Below are 26856 nucleotides of genomic sequence, written 5' to 3' on the forward strand. Positions count from 1 at the left end.
AAAACGGACCAATAGCCATATAACCAGTATGCAGCCGGTGCATGAAAGATATGTTTCCTTTTTTCGAAGGTATCAATACCTTGATACAAGCACGAACATATCCTTGGCTAGAAGCCTAGATCTGTACTGAAAGAGATTATTGTGTCTTAAACCTCGACTGAGACAATGCCAGTACTGCTCAGCACACGTACTTTTCGCCTTTCCCCCACGCTCTGGGATCGAATCACTGAGCAAAAAGCGGCCCTGGGCTAGTCCTATTCGGGAAAGGGAAAGTAGCATCCATGATCCATATCGAACCAACTTGAACCTAGTACGGAGTATGAAAATCGACTAAAGTTTAAAAATAGTTAGAAAGCAGTCCTCATCCGATTCCTACAGTCTGCAGAGACTTTTCCATCTTATCTGTCAACTCTCTTTGTAGGACAATTCACGGTGGGGCTCCCAGAAATAAAAATAAAAATAGGGAAAAATGAACCGTTACGGTTCGACAGGATTAAGGTTAGGTTGTTACGTGCTTGTTTTCCCAGGGGGGAAAACGTGGTCATTGGTCATGATTTCATAATTGAATCCTGCACTGTAACCACAGTCGCGGATCGGCTTCATCATTGCTGACGACAGCATCTCCGCCTCCCGTCCCCCCAGTCCTTCCCCACCCCCCGTCCGCTGCTTACTTTCAATACGATTTGAACAGTCGACTGCTAATGTCCTCAGTCGGATGATTATCTTTATCGGAGCGGAGCTCCTTTCCTTGGTTTCACTTTAGGGCCCATCTTGCTGCGTGGCTGTGGCTTGGCTTCTTGTCTTCTTGGCCCCTGACACCGCGGAGACATATGTACAAATAAGAAAATTACTCTCGTTGACCGATCAATTGGCCGTTCCATGAAGTTTCACTTCCTTAGTTTGTAAGTTCCCTCAGCCTGGGTTTTCTCAAAGGCGCCTACAAATCGCTTTCACTGGCCTTTCTCGCGCGGGAGGCTTCGCGGATGAAGTTGTCGGTTCATTTCTTGCAAAGACACCCTGTTCTATTTAACCCTCATTCTAACTGTTTTTTTCCATGGATTGCTGTAGCAACTTTTTATTTAATACGCCTGCTTGTGTGACTGTTCACAACCGCATCTCATGATTTTCTCACGGCGCGCGATTCCCCTCCTCGGCCTCGCCTTCTTCATCGTCTTCCTATACACGGTCAGCAGTCTTTCCCGGCAATGGCGGAATATGCCACAAGTTGTGGGCCTGGGCGACCTGGTTGCGACTCCGTATCCAACGGCGTCTGGCTATGCGAACATCTCTGGGATAGTCGATAGGCCTTCGAGAGAGCCTTACGCGCCTCGACCGCATTATGCGCCTGGTATTCCTAAACCCCCCGGGTCAACATATACGAAGGCCTTAGTGGTGCCACAAGCTGGCGAGGAAGACACAGAATGGATTCAATTGGAAATCCCGGAGTGGCAGCCTGCCGTTTACGTGGTTGACGATCTCTCGGCGCCGTTACACCCTCCCAAGAACAAGGGTCATGAGGTCATAGTCTATTTGAGCTATATTATTGATCACTACGACAACCTACCGGACATTATTGCCTTCATGCACTCACACCAATTCGCTTGGCATAACGACGAGATATTCAACGGGAATGCTGCCGAGATGCTGCAACGTTTAAACCCCGCGCGGGTGGTCCGAGAAGGGTTCATGAATTTGCGTTGTACATGGGCGCCTGGTTGTCCTGATTGGCTCCATCCAGGCACATTGGAGGAGGATGAACATAAGCAAGAAGAAACCATGCTGGCCAGGTCGTGGGGCGAAATCTTCCCGGGTGACCCCATCCCCGATGTCCTCGCACAGCCATGCTGTGCCCAATTTGTCGTTTCCCGGGAGCGCATTCTCGCCATCCCGAAAGCTCGCTTCGTTTACTATCGGGACTGGATCCTTCGAACGGAATTGAGCGACTACATCTCTGGCCGAATCTGGGAATATCTGTGGCATGTCGTGTTTACGGGTGAAAATGTCGTCTGTCCCAAGGAGCACGTCTGTTATTGCGACGGCTACGGAATTTGCTTTGGCGGCGAAGAGAAATATGATGAATTCCGCAGATTGCACTCGGAGAAGGGAGAGTTGGAGGAAGACCTCAAGTTTTGGCGCGGAGAAGCAGAGGCCATCGAAATCGAGCGAATCGTAGGGACCCTAGGCGAACAAAGCCACATCTCAGTGCCCGATCCGGGTAGAGATACCGAGCTGGAGCAGCTAATTCTCGAAAAGGAACGAACAATCGAGGAGATACTACGTAACGCCACAAAGCGCGGAGAGGACCCAAGAGCGAGAGCGTTAGAGGCGGGCAGACTATGGAAGGAAGGTGATGGGTTCTAATTTTCTCACGACTGCACCGGATACTTCACAACTCTCGTCCTCGCTTGCCGGTTAAGGGTCTTACACAAGGTAATGCGCATTTTCGACATTACTGTCCTGCGGTCCCAGTGCTCTTTTCAAGTCTTTCACTTCGCCATACATGATATACGCCCACGCTCACGCTCACGCCCGCAGCCATAGAGTTACCTTCTTGTTTATACTTCCGCGTTTGCATTATTATCTCGGAAAGCGTGATTTTTGCGTGACCCTCGATGTTGTTTAGTTCTACCTTTCTTCCGAAATATTTGGGATTGAACGTTGGATTGCTTCATATTTGTTGCCATATGTTTCAAAAAATGTGTTGATACCTACTCCAATTGCAGTTTGGCTGGTTCCAAATGGATATTGATATGAGCAGAAAAGAATCCATTTTATTCTTTTTCTATTTTTAAATCTTATGTCCATTCTCAAGGGAGTAAATTGACACATTCCATCATGACGTACTGAGTAACCGGAGTAACCCGTCGTTTATAGTCACGTGATACTTTCGGCGGTCGACTGACTTTACAGAGTTTGCATTGTCTGCCCATCCTTCAAACCGCGCAAACAACGTCATCTAGGCCGAACCAAGCGATCTGATTGATTAACTTATCGCGAATCGCGCGAGCTCATTCGGATAGACGTACTGGAGCGTTCTGCTTCCGTATCTTCGTCAGTCTTCTTGGACGACGAGATCTGGCCTTGCGCCCGCTTCACGGAAGCTCCGGGCTCATTGGCGAGTCCTGTTTTTCTTGCGAACCCGCAAGGGGACTGCGCGCAGTTCTTCGCTGAGCGTATTCATTTCCATCGGTCTATGCTACTTACTTCAAGGTAGCTATTGCCTTAGGAATTGACAAGGACGGTTGAACAGTACAAACGACAAGCCTTTAGTCCTCCTGCGGCCCCATTCGTGCGCCAAAAATAAAATCCTCCGCAACCATCATTCGCGCGTCGCGTGGTTATAGTGATCTAAATTGATACCAGTTCTCACGATCCCCGGACTTGGTTCGCTTTTCTCAATCTTCTTTTTTTTTTTAATACATACGCGAGACGTTACTCATTGTGGCTTTCTACGCCCAAGTTGCTGTCATGACGTCTTCTGCCTCCCATCACCAACATCCTTCGACTTCAGCCGCTGAGTTTTCTGCTCATCAAACCGCACCTTCCTCTAACATCGACCCGAACGGTAACATCGCCACGAGTGGCTATGCGCCAAATGAAAGTCAACTTGCTGGGCTGGTAGAAGCTGCTACGGCAGCGGCTGGCCAAGACGTATCGGAATGGGCGGCCGCCGCTGCAGTCGCTGCCGCCGCTGGTGCCGCCGGGCATCAGCATCATCTAGACGGCTACCCTCCGGATATTCATATCGAAGATGATAGCTTTGCAGATGCAGGTTTTGGGACAGGGCTGGGCGCTGGAAGACAGTTACGAGCACCAGGGCCATCCCCCAACGAACATAGTCAGCCTTCGGGACTGTCAAGAACGGTGTCAAAGAAGAGAAAGAGAGATGGTCCTCTCGACCCAGCCTTAACAGCGTCTGGACCTGGTGGTCACCAGCAGCAGCCCCACCAGCACAATTCGCATCATTATGGTGAAAGTCTCGATATCCGGTCTGCACCGCCCCAGTCCTTATCGGAAGCGCGTGCTGTTGGTTTACATTCCGCAGCTGCTTTGTTCCGCCAACCGTCGAGCAACAAGAAGTATACCCGACCACCTATGTCGAAGCTTTTTGCTTCACTAGAACTATCACCAGAGAACTTCCTACATTTACAAGCCGCTGCTAAAGCATATATGCTCGATGACAAACATCCAGAACGACGTGAGTGTGTCGGCCAGCGTGGCAAGGGAGACACGGAAATGGTTAAATTGAGGCTTTGGAATTGTGTGCGCCACTTTCTCGAAATTGAGGGCCATGGTGAACGTTTCTTTGGTGAAAATGTAGTCAACGAGGGCATGGGTCCCAGGACCTATGTATGGCCCCGGGACCAGCAAAAAATCATTGCGCTGGTCATTCCACTGCTACGGCGTATGGTCACCAATGAACGACAGAGGCAATATGCAGTTGAGACGAGGAAGGGAGGTGGATCAGAGGAGCGACGACGAAGGAAAACAGAAGATAGTCTCCAGAATATGAATAGTGCCAGTCCCCCCAAGTTCCCCGTTGAGGAACAACTCCAGATGCACGCACAACATCATCCTCCCGAAGGGTATGCACCAACACACCCCGAGTTGGGGACGACCTCCCAAGACATGGAGTTGGGCCTGACAGATCTCCTCCCTGATGGCTATCCAGCTGACTGGGATGCCATCTCTAAAACATACGAAGCCTACAACCAAAACTACGAGCTCGACAACCTGTGGTATATCTCGGGCCTACAACAGCCAGATTGGCGTGGGTTAGTAGCTGCTGTTGACAGCCATTACCAGGTCTTTCACAACGGTAGTTTTGACTGCCCCACACCATGTGAGGATGAGAATATCAACCATATTTTACATGCAAACTCTGTGTCGGGTTTACGGTGGAGGCTTGGTGGAGATCGCAATCAAGTTGCCAGGAACGAGTTGTATGTTGCCACACTCCCATGACTACTTTCCTCGGTATGTGACATGAAACTAACTCCCTTACAGTGCAAGCAGTATCACCCGCGACCTTTCTCGCATTATCCGTGATAATATCGCCACGAAGCATGGCGTTCAAACGTCTACCGACGACCACGCGTCCATGCATCCATCAAATTTCCCGCCCCTTCCAACGGGTCTAACTATGCCAAACCCGCCAACAACCTCTCAAGCGCCAATATCTTTGCGAATCAATATCATGCAGAACGGGAAACGTGTCCTTCCCCGGGTAGACCTTCCTGCAGGACACTGTCCCGATCTTGAGGCTTTGAAACAGATACTGTGCCGTCGATTCGCGGGCCAGTTGCCAGGTCTACCCTCTGACCCTTCGCTGGACCCTGCAGCCTGGATGTCTTCGGTGGGCTGGAGATTCAAAGTCTGGTTGCCCGAGGGCCTGACTCCTGTCCAGAATGACGGCGAGTGGACGATCGCACTCCTCTCTGCCGGGAACGTCGACTGGATGGACGGTGATCTACGAGTTCTTGTAGAGTTGGAGAGCACCTCTTAGTAGTTATCTCCCATTTGCTGGGTAGCCAATGCACCCTACTCTTCCCTTTGTCCCTTCCTATCTAGGGTCAACAACAGATTTGCCTTCTCACATACCGTGGCCTGTCTTCCCTGGAGGATACGAGCACTAATAATCTTCTTCTATCCCTGTTTTGGGCCTTCTTCTCCATCTACCTACCTCCTTTTATCGTCTCTCTACCTTTTCCTCCTCTCTCCGCTTTGCATATATATCTTTATACCTAACCTTGCTCCTCATTATCGGTGAACGTTGACTTCTTTCGGTTCATACCCTTTTGATGCCCATTACGGACCTGAGTTATCAGGATGAGACATGATGTAAGTGACGCTGGCATTAGTTGCATTTCGGAGGTAGAATAATGCTTTTTAATACGACTTTAAGCGGGCTTTTGTGTTTAGCGTGGTCTGAAATATAGTCTGAAGGTAATGTGACTTCTAAAGTAACTCATTCCCTGGTTTTCAAGAGTAATAGACGTATCTACTAGAGCAGCTACTAGTAAATTTAGACTGCAGGGAGGTTTATATCCGCTATCCGTGTAAAAGTATATATATCGCTCACCCCAAACTCTAACCCAACATTTTCCATTAACCTTCGCTCCTCAACTTAGCGCAGTTGTTGTTATTTCCTAATATTTTTCATTTTCATTGTTGTTTTTCTTCTCCTTTACTTTACTAAAACATCTTGACTACTACTTCAAATGTTACGGGGATGGTAACCCACCTCCGAGCTGTTGCCCTAACTATAATGGGAAAGCCTTTATTTACTTAATACTTGGACAATAGGAAACCTTTGGTACAAGAAAACCATGCCATTCGTATATGGAACGATTGATCACGTCAATATCAGCTAACCAGCCGTATGTTACAAGATAAGATGGACGTGTCGCGAAATGTGATACTAGCTCCGCTCATGACTGGCGGTTGCTAGTTGCTAGCTGACCCGGATAACGGGTTCCACGGATATAGAATATCAGTGGAGTGGTCACTGTATAAGAAACAGTTCCCAACGCGGAGCGTTTACCAGTTCTTTCCGTGCTGCGTGTGATGCATTCGATAAGCTATTCTCATCCTAGAATGCAGTTTATGTTACTCCGTAGCCTTGTGGCCATGGCAATAAAATCACCTCAGGAGCACATGGCACATGTGAGAAGAAGCTTGGGGCCATCGCCTAATAATCATTTTGAGCTCATGGGCTCCTGAGCGAGCTGAATGATGGGTAGTGGCACTGGGAGCCCCGCCGATCCACTGTGTGAATACAAGCCTTGTGTGAATATCGATGAGTGCTTGCTTTAGCTATTGGCTGGTGTCGTCGCACTGTCTTCGCCATCGACCAGTCCCAGCCGAGCTTTCTTAGCTCTGCGCTTCATTTCCCGTTTCGACAGCGGCTTTTCGGTCTCCTCTGCAGACGCTTTTCTCTTGAGAGTGTCGCTGTTGCTCTCGGATTGAGGGGTGTCCTTTTGCTTGGATGCGGCGCCTTTTTGTTTAGACGCAGGCTTGTCGGTCTTCGGTTTCGGCTTTTCTCCACCGTCAATGACATCAATAATGCCACGCCAGCTCGTGCGCTTCAGCTTCGCCAAAGCAACCGTTTTTCTCGCCTCCTCGCAAACAGCCTCCTTGCCGCGCTCTTGTGACAGACCCCAGACGCATGCCAGATTGATCACATCCCATGGCGCCCGAACACCCAGAGCCTTCCTGGCCTCACTTGAGATAATGATTCCTCTTCCGCGTGTTGCGCGGATCAGTGACATAGCATTACCGATGAGGTTGCGACGGGCGTCGGTGCCGCTTCCCGTGACTCCCGGCCCGTAGCATATTTCAAAGCGAATTCCTCGTGCGATAGCGGCGGAGAGCATTTTAAACTTGAAGTGGTATGGCTGTCGCACGGAGAGATCTAAGGAAATCACGTCGCATTCCAGATTGGTGCACGCATTCAAGAGGGCCTTTTCATTGGCCGGGCGGATTGCTACTAGATCATACGCTTGGGTGAGGGTGGTAAGTCGCTGATTCTGCGTGGGGTCGGAGATGGGTAAGTTCACGCGGGTGAGTATCGTCAGGCCCTTGGGAACATTGGTGGGAACAGGTGGGGGAGTAGGATTTGGAGGAAGCTTTCCGTTGAGGGTTTGCGAAAGGGCGATCGTTGTGTAACCGACTGAGACTCAGGTCAGCTTTCTTCCAAAGTGATCATCTCCAACATTGGTCGTGTGGCCGGGAAAAATGACATACGTTCTGCAAGAAAGCTTAAAGTTGGAGAGATCTCGGGATCGTCTGGGCCGCACGGCACGTTCAGATCGTAGAACATTGTGTCTGTTTAGCTTTAAAAGCTCGAGCCAAGCCGGGTGTTCTGGAAATCGTCGTCTAAACGGTGCTTTTGGGGTTCCTCCTCTTCTAGTGCATGAGAAGTATATCTTGGGAACTGTCCGAGAAAGGAAATCAGAAAATCGCCCCGCGTCAATAGCTTCTCCGAACTCCGGTCCAGTCTGATCGATAGCACTGCCACGTGACCCGTGAAGGCGGAGCGAAACGCTCTTAGCCATTCTGATCATCCAACCTCTAATATATAGACTCCCTCTGGTTCATCGTTGCTCGGGGCGATAGCACGGCTGCACTGTTTGGACGGGTCCCTTAGCTCCTAGTCTTGCAGCTGGTGTTGTCTGTCCTTCAATTCGGATATTTGGTCGCGACTATTCCCTCATCACTCCACCCCTCTACCCCGCCGCTTTTTATATTCGACATCCGATTGTGGGCGGACTCGAAATCTGCTTGTCAGCCGCCATCACCATGGCGCGCGTTTATGCCGATGTTAACGAGCATATGCCTCGGTCCTACTGGGATTATGACAGTGTCAACATCTCTTGGGGTGTTCTAGAGAACTATGAAGTGGTCCGCAAGATCGGTAAGGCGCAACAACGGGATCTCTCCGCCGTCACCCAACTACATCGACATGGTTGTCGTGGGGTCAGGCGGTCAGTGCGTGAGGATGATGATTAATGCTAACAATCGCTATTATAGGCCGTGGAAAGTACTCGGAAGTCTTTGAAGGTATCAATGTTGTCAACTATCAGAAGTGTGTCATCAAGGTCCTTAAACCAGTCAAGAAGAAGAAGATTAAGCGTGAAATCAAGATTCTTCAGAATTTGGCAGGTGGTCCCAATGTGGTAGCTTTGTTGGATGTGGTCCGCGACAGTCAGAGCAAGACCCCGAGTCTGGTTTTCGAAAATGTGAACAATACCGACTTTCGCACCCTCTATCCGCGATTCTCCGACTACGATGTCCGCTACTATGTCTATGAGCTCCTCAAGGCGTTGGACTTCTGCCATAGCAAGGGTATCATGCATCGTGATGTGAAGCCGCACAATGTCATGATCGACCATGAGAAGCGCAAGGTGAGTCTTTCATGGCTGTATTGATGTAAATACATATACTGACCTATCTCCAGTTGCGTCTTATCGATTGGGGTCTTGCCGAATTCTACCATAAGGGCACTGAGTATAACGTCCGTGTCGCTTCTAGATACTTTAAGGGCCCTGAGTTGCTCGTTGATTTCCAGGAATACGACTATTCTCTGGACATGTGGTCACTTGGTGCCATGTTCGCATCTATGATCTTCCGCAAGGAACCTTTCTTCCATGGAAACAGCAACTCGGACCAACTGGTGAAGATCGCCAAGGTCCTCGGTACGGAGGAGCTCTTTGAGTACCTGGATAAATATGAAATTGAGCTGGACCCTCAATATGATGAAATCCTTTCCCGTTTCCCCCGCAAGGCCTGGCATTCCTTTGTCAATGCCGAGAATCAGCGCTTCGTCTCTGATGAGGCAATTGATTTCCTAGACAAACTTCTCAGATACGATCATGCGGTATGGCTCATGAAAGCTCTCTCAATTCCGTAACATATCACTGACTGTCGTCTAGGAACGTCTTACCGCACAGGAAGCCATGGCTCACCCCTACTTTGATCCTGTCCGGCCAGAAGTGCAAGCTCAGAACAACAGGGGATTGTAAACATAAACCGCAAGCGCGCATCAGAGCCTTATAGCTATTATACACCGAAACCTCGGGTTTACTGCTTAGCGCCCTCCGCGATTATTGACAATCTGCTGCTGCTGATAAACATCGATTTAGTTTACATTTTGAGTGCCTTGGGTTGAGACAAGGAGATGGTTTTATTACAAGAAAGAACTACAAACGGCGACGTAGCAAATAATTGTTGCGTCGCTCTGGACAAGAAACACTGAAAGCGCCATGGATGTGATGAGTTATGCCAGATGGACGGAGACGACGACGATGAACAGATGACATACCCTTAATACGATGGGCCCCCGAGCCCATCTCAGCTCATTACTCTTGGCGCACCAAGTGAGGGGATTTATTCGATGGTGTTTAGAGTGAGATCAACGGACTTTGGCTGCTTGTGTCTTCTGCGCAAGCACGGCGATTTCAGTCTTGTGCAGTTTCTACCCTCCCCCCTTTCCTCGTAACTGTTGGACTGTTGTCAATGGGATTTTCTTCTTCGCTATCATTTTTGCATTTCGAACTTTGTCACTTCCACCCTTTGATCACATTTCCTGTCTGCAACTCCTTACATACTGCGTCATTGAAAGGCGTGAGGGTCTACATAGTTTGGTGCTTTATGAATCTGGGCTTTCTTTTTCTTTCAGGAGACTATCGAATGCATCGTGGAATAGTTCCATCCCACTTGATATCTTGAGTGCAGAGGTTATATAGATGGCGCCGGGCCTGAAAAGAATCCAGGAGATTGGTCTCCGGAGAACAATAAACAATCCTCGTCTCGATCGTATATTTGACAGCAGCAGTATTCCTGCCGTATCAGATCCCTCTCCAGAGTACTTTCCCTCTAGTGACTGGACGATATAATCACGTGACATGACTCATGGGCGATCGCATAAAAAGTCGAGAGAGAAGTTGACAAGACCGAGAGAAGAGTGAAAGAAGGAAGAAAAGTGGTCAATCCGAGGATTCTTTGGGACTTTGAACTGCCCGACCCATGCCTCAGGCTTAAATCCTACTCTAACCTCCACTGGAACCAATCGTTCTCCACCGGTGGTGTTTTTTTCTGGGCCCCGCACTCATCTTCCAACCTCTGATTCGTTCCGTTCTTTGCTCTGCGCGCCAGGAAATTTAATTGCCCGCATTCGCACAACGAGCGACCCCTCCCCCTCCTTGTTCTCTATCGCCGTTGGAGTCACCGGTGGTCAAGATACTTATCCGACAATTCGTGGCGCGATCGGCGCCTTGGAGATTTCCCCCTCCTCTCTATCGATCATTTTCCAGGATGGCCCAGCCTTCTGCCCCCCAAAATCCCAGTAAGTTCTCTTGGTTCGCCATGACTCATTATCGGGCCCATCTGCGAGCTATAGATCAGAAGCTAACGGAATCGTGTGTCATGACAGCTGGTGAGCCCACGGCTCCCGTGGTTGATACTCCCCCCCAAGCCGATGACCAGACGAGAAACCAAAATGCCGACGCGGCTGCTCCTAAGGTGAAGACCGAGAAAGAATGTATGTTCCTTGTCGTTCACGAACCTGGCGCATAAGTGCGTCGACTGGCTATCGCAACGTCTGACACCAGCTCTGAATGTATAGTGGAGCGTGAGCGGCGCAAGGCCGAGAAGGCGAAGAAGTTCGCTGAGAAAAAGGCCAAGGCAGCAGCTAAGCCTGCCCCTGCCCCCAAGGCCGAGAAGAAAGAGAAGAAGGTCGAGAAGGAGAAAACCACCGATGCGTACGATCCCAAGGTCATCGAAACCGGCCGTTATGAATGGTGGGAGGAGCGCGGTCTTTTCAAGCCCGAATTCGGTTCTGACAACAAGGTCAAGCCTGAGGGCTACTTCGTCATTCCTATTCCTCCTCCTAATGTTACCGGATCTCTTCACATGGGTCACGCCCTCACCAATGCCCTCCAAGATACCATGATTCGTTGGCAGCGTATGAAGGGCAAGACTACCCTGTGGTTGCCTGGTATGGACCACGCCGGTATCTCCACCCAGAGCGTCGTGGAGAAGATGCTTTGGAAGAAGGAGAAGAAAACCCGCCACGATTTGGGTCGTGAGGTTTTCACAGACCGCGTGTGGGAATGGAAGCACGAATACCACGCCAACATCAAGAACGCCTTGCGCAGAGTTGGTGGTTCCTTTGATTGGTCTCGTGAGGCCTTCACTATGGACCCTAACCTGTCCGCTGCCGTCACCGAGACTTTCGTTCGCCTGCACGAAGAGGGCATCATCTACCGTGCCAACCGCTTGGTTAACTGGTGTGTGGCTCTGAACACCTCCCTCTCCAACCTGGAGGTAGAGAACAAAGAGGTTGAAGGACGTACCCTGCTGGATGTGCCCGGCTACGAAAAGAAGGTCGAGTTTGGTGTTTTGACTCACTTCTGCTACGAGATTGATGGCACCAAGGAAAGGATTGAGATTGCCACTACACGTCCTGAGACCATGATTGGTGATACTGGTATCGCCGTTCACCCCGAGGATAAACGCTACCAACAGCTGATCGGCAAGTTTGCCAAGCACCCCTTCGTGGACCGCTTGCTTCCGATCGTTGCAGACACCGATGTGGATCCTGAGTTCGGTACTGGTGCTGTGAAGATCACCCCGGCTCACGATTTCAATGACTTTAACCGTGGAAAGGCCCACAACCTCGAGTTCATCTCCGTGATGAACGACGATGGTACCTTCAACAAGAACGGTGGTATCTTTGCCGGTATGAAGCGTTTCGATGCTCGTTACAAGGTCATCGAACTTCTGAAGGAGAAGGGACTCTACGTCAAGTGGGAGCACAACCCTATGAAGATCCCTCGCTGTGCCAAGTCCAACGATGTTATCGAGCCCATCCTCAAGCCCCAGTGGTGGATGAAGATGGAAAGTCTTGCCAAGCCTGCCATCGAGGCTGTCGAAAAGGGTGACATTGTCATCAAGCCAGAGTCTGCCGAAAAGAACTACTTCCGCTGGATGAGGAACATTAACGACTGGTGTCTGTCCAGACAGTTGTGGTGGGGTCACCAGGCTCCTGCTTACTTTGTTAAGATCGAGGGTGAGGAAAACGACGACAGTGACGGCAACCTCTGGGTCAGCGGCCGTACTGAAGAGGAGGCTCGGAAGAAGGCCGAGGTCAAGTTCCCTGGCAAGAAGTTCGATTTGGTGAGGGATCCTGATGTGCTCGACACCTGGTTCTCCTCTGGATTGTGGCCCTTCTCTACCCTGGGCTGGCCCAACAAGACCCATGACCTTGAGAACTTGTATCCTACTTCCGTTCTGGAGACTGGTTGGGATATTCTTTTCTTCTGGGTCGCCAGAATGATTATGCTGGGTATCAAGTTGACCGGCCAGGTTCCCTTCAGGGAGGTGTACTGCCACTCTCTGATCCGAGACTCGGAAGGCCGTAAGATGTCCAAGTCTTTGGGTAACGTCATTGACCCCATTGATGTTATGGAGGGTATCCAGCTCCAGACCCTCCATGATAAGCTTCTTCTTGGTAACCTTGCCGAGAAGGAGGTTGCTACTGCTACCAAGTATCAGAAGAAGGCTTTCCCTAAGGGTATCCCTGAGTGTGGTGCTGATGCTTTGCGTTTTGCCCTTGTGTCTTACACTACCGGTGGTATGTAACTTTCAAATCTTCCCTAACTTCGACGCATCATGTCTAACTATTTCCCAGGTGGTGATATTGCATTTGACATTCAGGTTATCCACGGATACCGTCGCTTCTGTAACAAGATTTACCAGGCCACCAAATACGTCCTCGGCAAGCTGGGTGACGACTTCAAGCCTCAACCTGCCGTTTCGAAGACTGGTCGCGAGTCCCTTTCCGAGCGCTGGATCTTGCACAAGTTCAACTCTGCTGCCAAGGAGATTAACGAGGCTTTGGAGCAGCGTGAGTTCAACGTTGTTGCTACTACTGTGTACCAGTACTGGTACGCTCAGCTCTGTGATGTCTTCATTGAGAACTCCAAGTTCCTCCTCGCTCCTGAAGTGCCAGCTGAGGTGCAGGAGTCGGCTAAGCAGACTCTCTACACTGCTCTTGAGGGTGCTTTGGCCTTGATCCACCCCATCATGCCCTTCGTCACTGAGGAGCTCTGGCAGCGTCTGCCCCGCCGTCCTAACGACAACACTATTTCCATCATGAAGGCCCGGTACCCCGAATATAAGGCTGAGTTCAACGACCCCGAGGCTGAAGCTGCCTATGAACTTATCTTGAAGACCTCTGGTGCCATCCGTTCGATTCTTTCCCAGTATGAGGTCAAGACCAAGGGAGACATCATCATCCAGACCTACGATGCCACCAGCCACAAGACCCTCTCGGACGAACTGACCAGCGTCAAGTCTCTGGGTGGTAAGTTCCTGGGCGATCTCAGCATCCAGGGTCCAGAGACTACTACTCGGCCATCGGGCTGCGTGGTGTCTGCTGTTGGCTCTGAGGCAGCTGTCTTCCTCCGCGTGTCCAAGGAGGTCGCTCTTGAACAGGAGGAGAAGGCCAAGGCCAGCCTTGAGAAAGCCCGTGCTGTCGTGACTCGTCAGACTAACCTCATGAGCAGTGCTGCATGGAAGGAGAAGGCCAAGCCTGAGGTGCGCGAGATGGAAGAGAAGAAGCTCAAGGATGCCGAGAGCGAGACTGCTCGTTTGGAAGAACAGATTCGCGAATTCGAGAAGCTGCGGTTAGAGTAGAGAGTAGATGAGCTCTACATATAGTTACCCTATAAAAGGTGAATTTAAGACCGTTCAAATAATTACTTTGTACCTTCATTTTTGTTGTCATTTCTAGTACACGAGGTATACATTGTTTCCTGGGTGACGGCTTTAGGATAGTTGACATACTGCCCTGGTCCTTGTCAACCTTCCTGTAGGATATCGAAAGCAAGATATTATTCAAGCAGGATCCTTTGGGAGGCTGACTGCATAGTGGAGATGGATGTACTCCGTATGTATAACAAAACAGAGGGCTGGGTGGTAATAAGCTTATCGATAAGAAACGCCAAGACCTTTCCGCCAAAACTTTTCGTTCCGCCTTTTTCTAATTTTTGATCTTCACTAGAGATCAGCCGCTGAGCAGGCACCATCTGGAAGTTTTTCCACCGCGAAGCCATATTTCAAGATGATGCTCAGAGAAGTGTAAGCTCTGCCATAGATATCTGTCCTAGGATGCGTATGACGTCGGAATACTAACCGGTGAAAAATCTCTGCGACAGAAAACCCAAGAATCCGCGCACGGCGCGAATTCTCAAAGCCAAAGAACCCCAGCTCATCGAAGGAGCCAAGCGCACATTGTTACTGCACGGCTCGAAATGCCCGACACCGCTCCACACGGTTCTTAAGACTTTGCACTCCCTGACCCGGCCGAACTCGCTCCTGTTCCACAAGAAGAATGAGAATATTCGCCCATTCGAAAGTGCCGAGAGCCTCGAGTTCTTGGCCGATAAGAACGACTGTGGTATGGTGGTGTTCGGCAGCAGCAATAAGAAGAGACCGAACTGCGTGACTATGGCTCGGGTTTTCAATGCCAAGCTGCTCGACATGTGTGAATTGTTGTTGCTTCCTAGCCCGGATGGAGACCAGATTCCCTCGATGAACAACCTCACCATGAACGTTGGGATGGGATTACGGCCGCTGCTGCTTTTCTCCGGAACGCCCTGGGATGATCCTACGTCGTCGGTGCATGTCATGCTGAAGAGCATGTTCATGGATATGTTCAAGGGCGAAACCACGGATAAGATTGATGTGGAGGGCCTGCAATATGCGCTCATGGTTGCGGCCGAGGAACCCACCGAGGGCTTGTCGCCTGTTATTCACCTGCGGTGGTACAAGATCAAGACGAAGCGCAGTGGACACAAGCTCCCCCGGGTGGAGTTGGAGGAGATCGGTCCCAAATTTGACTTCAAGGTTGGACGTATCCAGGAGGCTCCTCGGGATGTCATGAAGGAGGCTATGAAGCAAGGCAAGCGGCCTAACGAGGAGATTAAGATGAAGAAGAACATTGGCATGGATTCCATTGGTGATAAGATCGGTCGCGTGCACTTGACCAAGCAAGATCTGGGCGGATTACAGACGAGGAAGATGAAGGGTTTGAAGCGGCGTGCCGGCATGGAATCGGATGAGGAGGATGCCGATATGATGGATGTGGATGAGGTTTCCGAGGATGAGGGCCGGAAGAGGGCTAAGACGGCTTAAAAATGTATTCATTTGATGAAAGTTCCCTCTTTTTTCTATCACGCACGAGGCGTTACCGGCGGATTGGTTTCTCTGTTGACTATGCCAAGCAATATAGCTGCTTCTCTATAAACCCCGTTTGATGTTGTTCATGTGTATAGATTTGCACTACTGCTCTCTACAACGAAAAAAAAAAGTTCGAGTAGGTATGCCGGTTACATTTCCAGCCCTAATACTTACTACTATTACTATAGAGTAACTGTGGGGAACAATAGAAAGGCTATGGTTATGTAGTAAGAAGTATGTCCTTTTTGCACTATATATCGCTATCTTAAGATATTAATTTAAGTATATTAAAGTGATTTTGAGTTCTATTAGCTTCATATAGAGATCAATATACTTAATATATAGATATGAAGTATTGATAAAGTATGTTAAGAATAGTGTTGTAGTCTATTCCAATTTATATTTAAGTAGGCTTCAGCAGAACTCATTGAAAGCTGGGTTACTGAACCAGAATTTCCTGGTGTGACCATCAAAGAACCCCATGTTCCTCTTACTTGGATGGCCGGGGATACTGGTTTATAGTTTGTAGTCATGTGTCAGAGAGAAGCATGTTCAAGAGCAAGAGTTCTTTGACCAAGTGGATTCGGTGACTGGGACACTGGATTAATCTCATGATCGTATCTTGCTTTCTGCACTCCACTGAGAAACCTAGCTAGAAGACTACTAGGATTCACCCAGTCATCAGATGACCAATGCGAAGGACATTAACACTACCAATGCAAACGGAATGAGTACAAGATAGTAACACTCTCCTAGTGGTGGTGGTTGGCGTTTGATCACCGCAAATCGAACTTCCTCCTTTGGGAACACGGCTTGAGCATGATTCGGATAAGGCCCTAGGGCCAATCCGCGGTTCAGGTATCGTAATGGCCAAATACTGCACCTGAGGGGAGTGAAGCTTGAGGTCAGAGTAAGATAGCATAGGAGTAACACTGGCGGCCAGGCTACTGTGGTAAAGAGTTGATCGGGTTCACGTTTTTATTGCTGATTGAGTACGCTATCGTGACGGATGTTTCCAGAAAAATATCATATTTATCAGAACCGTGGGAGCAGGAAAGCCTTTGCAGAATTGCTTCACTTGTGATTGACGGGCAGTTGGCAAATTCCACCGGTTCTGAGTGCTCCCTGTGACCACAGACCTAGCAGGTCGTTTACCGGATAACTGGGAAGAGGAAAGGGAAAAATGTAAGAGGGCATACACGTGTCCTTCGAATAGCGTTAGAATGAAAAAATGAAAGCTGGAGTTAGTCCTACACTCACGAGTTGCAAGAAATCATTCTCTCAAGTGGTGAAGGGTTGATACACGAAATCCTGTGTGCGGAGCTCTAAGCCACTCATATAGCCAGAAAGTTGAGATATATGAAATCGCAAGGACCATCTGCAGCCTCAGCATGGTGGTGGGAACAAGCTGCTGTCCTGAAGCTAATGCAAGCGGATTAAAAATATTCGTCAAAAATCTAGCCACAATCTCCCAGGTAAGGCTGAACCCGATCCATGCGAGAGCTGACGATATCGTGGTGATATAGAGTTGCTTGGACATGGACTCTTAAGTTAGCATCTGCTCCGATACGCTAACTTTGTGACGGCTAGTCTGGAATACGTGTCCTTCGAATGACGCAGGGATTAACCCTAACTGGACCATTCCTGTGAGGATGAGGATCTGATCCACCGACTGGGTGAGAATGAACGATAATGTGACGTCCTCTACTGTTCTGAGTGTGGGAAAGCCACCGGCCTTAAGGAGTTTACTGTAACGAATGACACACCCTGACCCAGAAGCGAAGCTTTTGCCTAACCTGTTTGACTGGGGGATTTTGATTGCTGAATAGTAGTTCAATGCCTGGTGAAGAGAATCCCCATCGGGGAGGTTATAATAGTACTCCCCATAACATGGTATAAAAACGTCCACCAGTGGCAGGTCTTGCTGTCCCATCAAACGGAGCCGTGGAAGATGGAGGTCAAGTTCCCCTTTAGCACTGGCAAGTGTGAATGATTGTTCCCCACAACATTCATCTGGACTAATGGTAGCAGTAGTGGTTGTATGTGGAGTCATTAATACGGCGATGAAGAAAGAAACACACACATAAAGGTGCACTCAACCAAGAAAAAGCAGCACATGAGGGAGGTTGTGTTGACTGAAAAAATAAGACATAGCAAACGGATAATTCCATAGATGGTCGATAACCAGAGAGCGACTTGGGCAATATGGGTGAATCTTGATACTTTTCCAACTGTTAATTCCTGGATCTTGTAACGAAGTGTTTTGATCATCTTGTTATGATAATGAAAACGATAGCTCTCGCATTAAGATAGTATATAAATGAAGTTAAGGTTCAGGAACGGAACAGAAAAGAAAAAGCATTTCTATAGAAACTTGGATAGAGAAATGATAGCCCTGCTTGTGGGTCAGTGACATGAATTTATACTTCCACCACTGCGGGGTTCTTCTGCTGCAGGTGAAGAACTTTTGCACAGTCAACCCTCTTGAGATCATCGAAGGCGGTGGTCCTATCCTACTTCTTAACTCAAGATGAACGCCTCAAGCAAACATGCACAGTATGATGATGACAGATCAGCTCCGGCATCAAACAGTCTCCCTTTGAGTAGTGGGTCCACTGCCCACGATATTCTTGAAGCATTGGACTTGGATCCGGCTTTGAATAGGAAGATGCATCTGGTGAACAATGTAAATTGTTTTGATCTATATGCGCATCCTGTCTTCGAATATGAAAATTAACGCGAGAAAATTACAGGCTCTGGACAAGATCGGGTGGACACCATATCACTGGAGGCTTTTCTTCCTTTGCGGCATGGGGTATGTACGTTCGATTGCAATCACTGTGTCTCTAGCGAACCCGGCTCATGATCATTACCAGATACGGCGTGGACGCCCTTCAGGTGTCTCTCCAGGGTATCATCGCTACCCAAGCAGCGTATGAGTTTCAGCCCTCCTACCCAAAGGGTCTCACAATAGCACTGTATGTAGGCATGCTAGTAGGCGCATTGTTCTGGGGTCTGAGTGCCGACATCGTTGGTCGGAGACTCGCATTCAATATATCGCTGTTTATTTGCTCTGCCTTCACCATTGTCGCCGGTGCATCTCCTAGCTGGGCATCACTGGGATTCTTCATCGCTTTCTCCGCGTTCGGCGCTGGGGGAAATCTGATCCTTGACACCACTGTTCTCCTTGAGTACTTGCCGTCTAACAAGCAGTGGTTGGTAACGGGACTTGCGGCTTGGTGGGGGGTTGGATGTACGATTGCCGGATTGGTAGCATGGGGGTTTATGCGTGAGTTCATTCAATAGCTAGAATGGGACTGTCTCTCACAGTGGTTATGATTAGCAAATTATAGTTGCTCCAATCCCAGCAAAGCCCCATTCATGCCTTGCACCAAAGCGAACAACAGCGGCTGGCGATACCTTATGTATACGATGGGAGCGATGATCTTGGTGATGAGCATTGCTCGAGTGGCACTGGTCAAGTTTAAGGAGACTCCCAAGTTCAGGCTAGGACAGGGGAAAGACGCAGAGGTGGTTGAGCATTTCAATCAACTGGCGGGAAAATACCATCGATCCTGTCCGATCACTCTCCAACAGCTCGAGGACTGCGGGACTATTACAACTGCACACTCTCGGTCCTCACAGTTTTCCGTTAGCGAATTCTCGATCCATCTGCGTAGTCTGTTCTCAACGAGGAAACTCGTCCTCTTAATGGGCCTCCTCTGGCTGTCCTGGCTAATGCTCGGTCTCGCATATCCATTGTTCAACGTATTCCTGCCGACGTACCTGGCCAGCCGGGGAGTCAAGTTCGGTGTGACGAGTACTTACGAAACGTGGAGAAACTACGCTCTTGCTCAAGTGTGTAGCATTTTTGGGCCTATTGTCAGTGCATATTTGGCGAACCGACGCTTCTTAGGACGACGATATACCATGGTCATTGGTGGTCTACTTACCAGTACGTTTCTGTTGACCCATGTAATTTTTCTTTTTCCTTGCCCCTGGCTAACTGCTTACCAGTGGCATTTTTGTTTGCTTATTCTCAGGTCACATCCCAGCAACAGAATGTTGCTTATACGTGTGTCATTTCTTTCACCTTGCAGATCTACGCCGCTTGTCTGTACGGATATACGGTTGAGGTCCTACCGTCGGCCCACAGAGCCACCGGGAATGGGATCTCGGTGGCTCTCCACCGTTTCATGGGTGTTATGTCGGCTGTTATTGCGACCACAGCAAATACTGATACTTCCGCACCGGTCTTTATTTGTGCGGCGCTGTATGGGGGTTTGGCTCTGTGTGCGGTTTTGCTCCCATTTGAGCCATGTGGGAAGCGTGCCTCGTAGATTGATTGGTATTCATTTTAGTAGGTTAAAGTGGTCTTCTGGGAGAGCGAGTATATGTGTATGTATGCCTGACTGCCTGAGGATCGGCCGTGGTCAGCCGACCGCCACGTGACCAGTGACGTTTTTGGGGAGATTCGGCGCGAGACTCACATGCCGAGGGATCTTTTGCACTTGCGCGGATGCAGAAGATGTCCTTAATTGCCGCTGCTCCCCACCTGCCTGTGGTCCTGGCTTCTCAATTACTATATTTATTTTACTCTCTAAGAGAATACTTCCATTCCCCATCTTATGACCGCCCCATGATTTGAAACACATTGGGTGATCTCCGTCGGTGAACCTGTCCCCCCCAATATCGACCTGCGCTGCTCATCCGATCGGCCTGCCGAGGTCCCCGACGAGTTACTATGGATGCCCTCATGGTAGGATGCGATGTTACCTCACTACCCTCCAGTCGCCCGCTCATATCTTTCTAATCGCCGTATAGTCCCGTTTAGATGTTCTGGTCACCAACCCCGACCTTGCACCTCTCCTCGCGCTAGTTAAGACTGTCCGTAATGGCGCAGTATACGGCGCAAAAGTGCGGTTTCCGCATGCTTTGGTGTATGTCCACGACCGGAGAAGATTCCACTTCACGGGGAACTATAGCTGATATTTTGATGTATTCCATTATAGAATGATCTTTCTCTTTCGCTCTGGAACGTAAGGAATCCCTTCTGGGCACGGCAGCTATACCAGACAGTGTGCTGATAGACTCTATAGCTTCCGAGAAAAAGCAAAGCTTGTCCTGAAAGCCACACGGCAGCATGCCCGGAACCTCGCGACCTTCGCTTTCATATACAAGAGCTCTATGATTGTGCTGCGAAACGTGAACCCCTCTGGAGTCGGAAAGGAGGGACGATTTGACAGCTTCTTTGCTGGTCTGCTGGGAGGGTATGCCGTGTTCGGCCGGAACAAGACGAGTATTACCCAGCAGGTACGGACTATAAACACCCTAGCATGGATGAACCTGGGCTAACGTAGACCATGGTAGATTGTCATTTACATTTTTGCCCGGGTGCTGTTGGCTCTTGCCAAGCTGTCCGTGCAACCGAACATGCACCCCCTCTCCTCCCTCATAAACCCCGGTACTCGAGCCGACATAGAGAAACATGCATGGCCAGTCTTTGCCAGCGTGAGCTGGGCGATGGTTATGTACCTCTTCCGCTGGCACCCGGACTCCCTCATGTCGAGCTTGAAGAGTAGCATGGTTTACATGTATGTCCCTTTATGCTTTTTAATTCCTCCCGATGGTTCCTGACTGACATTTCATAGCTATTCCGACTGCGATCACTGGGATTCATTCCGCAATCTCTTGATCCACAACAAATAGACGACCTTACATCAGTGTGCGATTTATCTTGAGCGGCCGGGTCAGCACTTTTACTTCGGCGTATAGACGGCGCTTGTGTTTTCACTTCTTGTCGATTTTTTCCTCTGTATTATCTTTACGTTTGGATGGGCTGGACTAAGATATCCTATTTGAACGGGGGTGCTGCCCACCGTGCGCAGCCCAAGTAAGCTGCTGAGTGATGAAAGCCCTCCCGCAGGCGGATGGGGGAGTTGATGCTGCTAGGGCATATGGGCTCAAGGATTGTAGATAGGCTAGAGCAATTCAAGCCATACCGAATTCTGAGACCCGGATGGAACGAAAGAATAGCGGTCTTCCGCAGGAATGGGCCGCAAGAGAGGGTATCCAGCTAGCCGTGTAGAGTTTTGGCAATCTGCATACTCATGACAAAAATATGGAATTCTGAAATGAATTCCGGTTTACTGTATGGCACCGGCAGATTCGAGGAATTTGGCAGCGTCTTCATTACCACAATCATTAGCCCATCGCAGTGGGGTCCAGCCATGGTGGTCTTTCGCATTGAGATCAGCACCATTCTCAAGAAGGAGCTCTGTGATATCACGAATGGACCGAGTGGAAGGGTTTGAGGCCCGCGGTGGAGACATGATGCCTGTGTCATTTTCCCTTTCAGGGAGAACTTGAAAAATTTCTGTATGCGAACTCTGAGCAACCCATGATAGTGGCGTCCGACCATTAATATCCCTTGATTCCACATTTGCACCCGCCTGAAGTAGGATCCTCATAATATTCATGTCATTCCACCCCTCACTATTCCATGGGTTATAATACCCCCAAGCACGTACATGAAAGACATAGTTCTTGCATCGACCAGCAGTCCACGACAATGGCGTCCGGCCAACGTCATCCTTAGATTCAAGTGCTGCACCATTGTCAAGTAGGATTCTAATGCCGTTCTCGTTGTTGCTATTCTCAGCAGCCCACGACAATGGTGTCCGACCAGTATTATCCTTCGCGTCGACTGCTGCACCTTTTTCAAGTAGCATCGTGATAGTGTTGTCATTGCTCCTCTCAGCGGCGAATGATAGTGGTGTCCGACCATCGCAGTCGCTCAGGTTAACATCAGCACCATTGTCAACAAGCAATCTGGCAATCTCTTCCCGGGTATTTTGGGCATTCCATGAAAGATATGTAGGTTCTATGTTCTCGATGGCCACAAATGTGCCCCGTTCATCGTGGTGGACGACGGTGACAGTTTTGCATTTGTTTAACAACAACAACAACAGTGGGGTTCTTTTCTCATCGTCCAAGGCGTTCACATTGACTCTACCAGACTTGAGGAGCACTCTAACGATCGCTAGTTGATCGTCCAAAATAGCCAAGATTAGCGGTGTTCGACCAAACGCATCTCTTCTGTCAGCATCAATCCGGTCGACAGCCAGCAAGACCTTCACAATTCCTTCGTGTCCACACGCAGCCGCCCGTGCAAGTGGAGTATTGCCAGCTTCATCCTGTAAATTCACTTCAGCACCACTCTCAAGAAGCAGCTTACAAATGGCCTCATGCCCATTACTGGCGGCATATAACAGTGGAGTCATGTCATTTGCATCCTGTGAATTCACTTCAGCACCACTCTCAAGAAGCAGCCTACAAATGGCCTCATGCCCATTACTGGCGGCATATAACAGTGGAGTCATGTCATTTGCATCCTGTGAATTCACTTCAGCACCACTCTCAAGAAGCAGCTTACAGACAGCCTCATGTCCATTGGCAACAGCATATGACAGCGGTGTCTGGCCAAAGCGGTCTTTTGAGTCTAATTCAGCGCCATTCTCAATAAGCCACTTCACGATAACCTGCTGGCCCATACTAGAAGCACGTGATAGTGGTGTCCGTTGAAAAACGTCTTGTAAATCAATGTCGATTTGGTCTGATCTAATTAGGAAGGCCATAAGGATCACCTCATCATCTTGTTGGAGGAGGTGAAAGGGTACCCCCCTCTCTCGGTTAAAGACAAAATTACGTCTGAAACTGACCTGTTTATTTGCATCTTGACAATACTGCTTGTACGCTATGCGGAGCAAAGATGTTGGGGGTGTCGCGTGCACTTGAGCCTCTAGAAAGGCGCGGACCGCTTCGCCGCTATTTGTAGCCAGCGCTGCAAATATTGGCGCCCCATAACGGCCGCTCATCACTTCAAAGCAGCATAGATTCGATGGATGGATGCTAATGAGATTTCCCAGATTATGTTCTGCCAATATGGATAGGAAGCTCATGTCGGGAGTGTACCGGCGCACTTGATACTTTTCGAACAGATTGTAAAGCGGAATCCATCGGTCAAGCTGGAAGGTCTGGATGAAACCTAACTGGTTGACACCGCCTCCTTCAGCCGCGTCTCCATGGTACAAAACATTTTGAATAGCATATTTCAAGAATGGAAATTCTCTATCAACAGACTGACGGAGCTGTGTAGCTTCTGGAGACGATGCTTTGGGGAGAAAGAGCCCTAGATTTGTCCCGGTGGCGATAGTCATCTGCGTGAGGCAACATTGTTTTAAACGCTCATGGCTTTGTCCTTGAAAATTCGTTCCAAGGTCTGAAAAGATTTCCATTAATCCATTCTCTCTCAAGAGAAAGTCATTGACTGACTCGTGGATGAATTGGACTGTTTGTGTTTTGCCCTTGGTGACTTCAGCAAGTCCTTTAGAGCAATCGAGAACATATCGGTCCATAACGGATGGTGTTATCATATCAGGATCCCATGCTGACAAAGGTTTAATACCAGAATGAATAGCAAAGTAGAGTTGTTCTCGCGTCAATGGTTCCTTCGCAAACAGGACCCACTGAATGCATAGCAGTAACCGCCCGTTTTCGCGGCTGTCACGAATTAAGATATCCCGGAATAGCCGGTGTAAGTCTCCTGGGATCGCTCGAAGCCGTTCCTGAAGCTCATCAACATTTCCACTATCGTACTCCTTGTTCAAAATGCCTACGACTAACACCACCCACATAAATACCCCTAGTGCCTTGTCCTGAATAGTACTGGAAATCTGCTTGGCAGGATCAGTGTCTCCGATATTCAACTCAGTATCCAAGTAGTTGGCAATATCTTGGCGGTGTCCTTCTTGTCCTTCAAGAACTAGGGTGGTGCCTTTTCGAATGGTGATATGAGGATAGTGTCGGCTTGAAAGGCAGACATAGAATTGAATACCAGCAGAGGTTGTGTCTCCACCTATGACTTGGAAGAAGCTGATCATGTCTCGAATCTCATCCTCGGCGCACTCATCCAAAGCGTCGATAAAACAGATCAAACGATGCTGTCCAAGACGCTGCACAGCTTCTTCAAAAAGTTCTTTAAGTGACTCAACATCCCATTTATGAGGTCTCCCATTGCGTGTTGACGTGGTCGACTCGAGAGACTCAAAAACATCTTGAAGCTCTGGCAGCCCCTTGAGGAGCTGCAATAACAATGATCGATACATCCCAAGGGTAGACTTTTCCAAATTGTCACCGCGTGCGTTGAAGAAGAAGGCAATAAAGATATTGTTCTTTTCCTTATATTTCCTTCGCGTTTTCTCCAAAGCGAACTTCATTAAGGTCGATTTCCCGGCTCCAGGTTTTCCCTTGATCCATAAGAAGCCGTTATGTTTCATTACTTTCTTCTGGTCAAGCCAATCAAGATATTCACCCTGTGTTAGCAACCATTTGCAGGTCTTGACATGGGCTTTCTTAATATTAACGTGGCGGGCATCGATTTGGTCAAAATATAACGAGTCAAGCAACTCACGTTTCTGTTGCTCGTTGAGTGAATATTTCTCTGTTTCTTTGGGTTGTTGACCAAGGGTATCAGTTTTTCGATCCGGACTCAAGTTGATTTCTCTATTTCCGACCATGCCGATCTGAACGTCTGCGCTAATAATCAGAAGTCTGTTCGCATGCGGACAGAAGTCAGTCAGAACTAACCACCCGTAATGTATTCGGCCATCCTTTTTTCCGCGTTGACTTGGTTCGCAGGAATTTGGTAAAGAAGGTCTTTGGCATATGCAGCCGCTGTCATTGCTGCGTACCCTTGCCATTCCGTATTTTTATGCGTATCTGCATAGTCACATATACCCCGAATCACCAAGCATGGGAAATGATTCATCAATCCTGCTGCTTCCATTTCAAAACACAGAACATTGTTATCCTCTGCTAATGTGTCTCGAATGGCAGCATCCTTCATAACCTGATTTGCGGAAGCAATGAGACCATAATGAATTGCTGGATTTTCCTCGCGTTCCGGCCGCTTGATGATATTAGACGGCTCATCGCCACAAACTGCAGCACAGCTTTCCTCCCCAGTTGGGTGGATAACATGGGCTTTGTAAAGCCTATCAGTGTTCGAGTTCGGCTGCTGATAGTCTTTCGCTATTCGACTATTCTTCTCCAAGACATCGCTAATGGTTTCCTGAAGACAGTGACCGCGAAGCCTATATTCGGTTTTCAATGCTTTCACCGCTGTCTGCAAAAATAACGGTGGCTGATTCAAGAATCCTGTTGTTTGAAAGCTTTGACCTTGGATTCTCTTCCCAAAGTCATACTGCCACACACCACCATTTCCATCGTGAGCACTACTCACAACGACATCCCCCAACCGGATATCATGCTTGGAACTTGGTGCCCCGCCGCCGATGCCAACCATGAGACACGTTCGAATGTTCGGAAAGCTGTGCAGCATGTCCCTTGCAACCAATGATGCAGATGTGGTGCCATATGCATTCGGCATGACTGCAATGACAACATTATGCCCTCCAATCTCCCCTAATTTGTAGGTATTGTTATCATTGCTAGACAGACCATCCAGGCTTTCGTGCTCTTCGTCGAGAAAGACTGTCGCGGCGACGTGTTCGGGCTCGACAGCACAAATCCAACCGACGGTGTAGCTATGATGACTCCATTTGGGCCTAGAACTGTTGTCATCGGTATGGATCTTTGTTCTTTTAATTTTGTTGAAAACATGTTCTGGGTATTGCTCGGTGTCTGATCCTCTCTGCGGCATCGTGCGAAGGTCTGACAGAGCGGTCAATATATTGAGTGTTGATCGTGCTGATCGAGACGGAGATTTTGGTACCAGATTCCCTTTGGTGAGTTACACTAGCTTCAATCGAACTTAAATCTGTGTGTTCGTTAAGGAATAAGAGATAGATATCAGGAGGAGAGCAGCTATGTGTCCTCCGTAGCCGACTAATACCTAATTCAAGGCTCCGCACGATTCAGCCTCAGCCTCGGGGAACCCCAATAGCCTTGCCACGGCCAATGTAATCTGATTGGTGAAAGATTTATCCACAACCGAGGGTCTAGCTGCCCTGAGCATTGCATATCTTATTGCATATTTCCGAGTCTCATTAAGCCCTATATTGTCTACACCGCAAAACAACACAACCCTTC

General features: G+C 48.9%; 10 protein-coding genes across 10 annotated transcripts; 6 read left to right on the forward strand and 4 right to left on the reverse strand.

Moving 5' to 3' along the window:
* The first annotated feature begins 597 nt into the window (after positions 1-597).
* On the forward strand, positions 598-2751 carry BDV38DRAFT_238449 (DUF3431 domain-containing protein). The gene is made up of 2 exons (XM_032053671.1): positions 598-902; positions 1069-2751. The coding sequence occupies exon 2, from the start codon at positions 1120-1122 to the stop codon at positions 2359-2361; it is 1242 nt and encodes a 413-aa protein (XP_031917069.1). The 5' UTR covers positions 598-902; positions 1069-1119; the 3' UTR covers positions 2362-2751.
* Positions 2752-2924: 173 nt separating this feature from the next.
* On the forward strand, positions 2925-5712 carry BDV38DRAFT_219029 (uncharacterized protein). The gene is made up of 2 exons (XM_032052762.1): positions 2925-4943; positions 5008-5712. The coding sequence occupies exons 1-2, from the start codon at positions 3469-3471 to the stop codon at positions 5504-5506; spliced, it is 1974 nt and encodes a 657-aa protein (XP_031917070.1). The 5' UTR covers positions 2925-3468; the 3' UTR covers positions 5507-5712.
* A 1055-nt stretch (positions 5713-6767) lies between these two features.
* Positions 6768-7924, reverse strand: BDV38DRAFT_219039 (ribonuclease P subunit p30 family protein). Its single transcript, XM_032052763.1, has 2 exons — positions 7747-7924; positions 6768-7672 (listed from the first exon to the last, which is right to left on the reverse strand). Exons 1-2 carry the CDS (start codon positions 7820-7822, stop codon positions 6813-6815), a joined length of 936 nt encoding a protein of 311 aa, XP_031917071.1. The 5' UTR covers positions 7823-7924; the 3' UTR covers positions 6768-6812.
* A 377-nt stretch (positions 7925-8301) lies between these two features.
* BDV38DRAFT_279464 (casein kinase II subunit alpha/alpha') lies at positions 8302-9524 on the forward strand (the record flags this gene model as incomplete). The annotated part of the gene is made up of 4 exons (XM_032059024.1): positions 8302-8473; positions 8533-8906; positions 8960-9379; positions 9435-9524. The coding sequence occupies 4 exons, from the start codon at positions 8302-8304 to the stop codon at positions 9522-9524; spliced, it is 1056 nt and encodes a 351-aa protein (XP_031917072.1).
* Positions 9525-10815: 1291 nt separating this feature from the next.
* Positions 10816-15699, forward strand: BDV38DRAFT_268735 (valine--tRNA ligase; the record flags this gene model as incomplete). Its single annotated transcript, XM_032056830.1, has 6 exons — positions 10816-10846; positions 10934-11041; positions 11126-13135; positions 13193-14189; positions 14409-14456; positions 14721-15699. The coding sequence occupies 6 exons, from the start codon at positions 10816-10818 to the stop codon at positions 15697-15699; spliced, it is 4173 nt and encodes a 1390-aa protein (XP_031917073.1).
* A 1251-nt stretch (positions 15700-16950) lies between these two features.
* On the reverse strand, positions 16951-17393 carry BDV38DRAFT_238458 (uncharacterized protein). The gene has a single exon (XM_032053672.1). It carries the CDS (start codon positions 17282-17284, stop codon positions 17018-17020), a length of 267 nt encoding a protein of 88 aa, XP_031917074.1. The 5' UTR covers positions 17285-17393; the 3' UTR covers positions 16951-17017.
* An 881-nt stretch (positions 17394-18274) lies between these two features.
* On the forward strand, positions 18275-20084 carry BDV38DRAFT_279467 (MFS transporter; the record flags this gene model as incomplete). The annotated part of the gene is made up of 5 exons (XM_032059025.1): positions 18275-18430; positions 18498-18559; positions 18621-19033; positions 19088-19699; positions 19762-20084. The coding sequence occupies 5 exons, from the start codon at positions 18275-18277 to the stop codon at positions 20082-20084; spliced, it is 1566 nt and encodes a 521-aa protein (XP_031917075.1).
* A 404-nt stretch (positions 20085-20488) lies between these two features.
* BDV38DRAFT_279468 (Tim17/Tim22/Tim23/Pmp24 family protein) lies at positions 20489-21453 on the forward strand (the record flags this gene model as incomplete). The annotated part of the gene is made up of 6 exons (XM_032059026.1): positions 20489-20503; positions 20569-20684; positions 20757-20783; positions 20844-21057; positions 21115-21338; positions 21396-21453. 6 exons carry the CDS (start codon positions 20489-20491, stop codon positions 21451-21453), a joined length of 654 nt encoding a protein of 217 aa, XP_031917076.1.
* Positions 21454-21573: 120 nt separating this feature from the next.
* On the reverse strand, positions 21574-24440 carry BDV38DRAFT_297210 (ankyrin repeat-containing domain protein; the record flags this gene model as incomplete). Its single annotated transcript, XM_032063082.1, has 3 exons — positions 21574-23050; positions 23081-23149; positions 23180-24440. 3 exons carry the CDS (start codon positions 24438-24440, stop codon positions 21891-21893), a joined length of 2490 nt encoding a protein of 829 aa, XP_031917077.1. The 3' UTR covers positions 21574-21890.
* Positions 24441-24915: 475 nt separating this feature from the next.
* On the reverse strand, positions 24916-26848 carry BDV38DRAFT_219085 (nucleoside phosphorylase domain-containing protein). Its single transcript, XM_032052764.1, has one exon. It carries the CDS (start codon positions 26465-26467, stop codon positions 25388-25390), a length of 1080 nt encoding a protein of 359 aa, XP_031917078.1. The 5' UTR covers positions 26468-26848; the 3' UTR covers positions 24916-25387.
* Between the last annotated feature and the right edge of the window lie 8 nt (positions 26849-26856).

Source organism: Aspergillus pseudotamarii (genome assembly GCF_009193445.1).
Source record: "Aspergillus pseudotamarii strain CBS 117625 unplaced genomic scaffold BDV38scaffold_9, whole genome shotgun sequence".
Classification (NCBI taxonomy): Eukaryota; Fungi; Ascomycota; class Eurotiomycetes; order Eurotiales; family Aspergillaceae; genus Aspergillus; species Aspergillus pseudotamarii.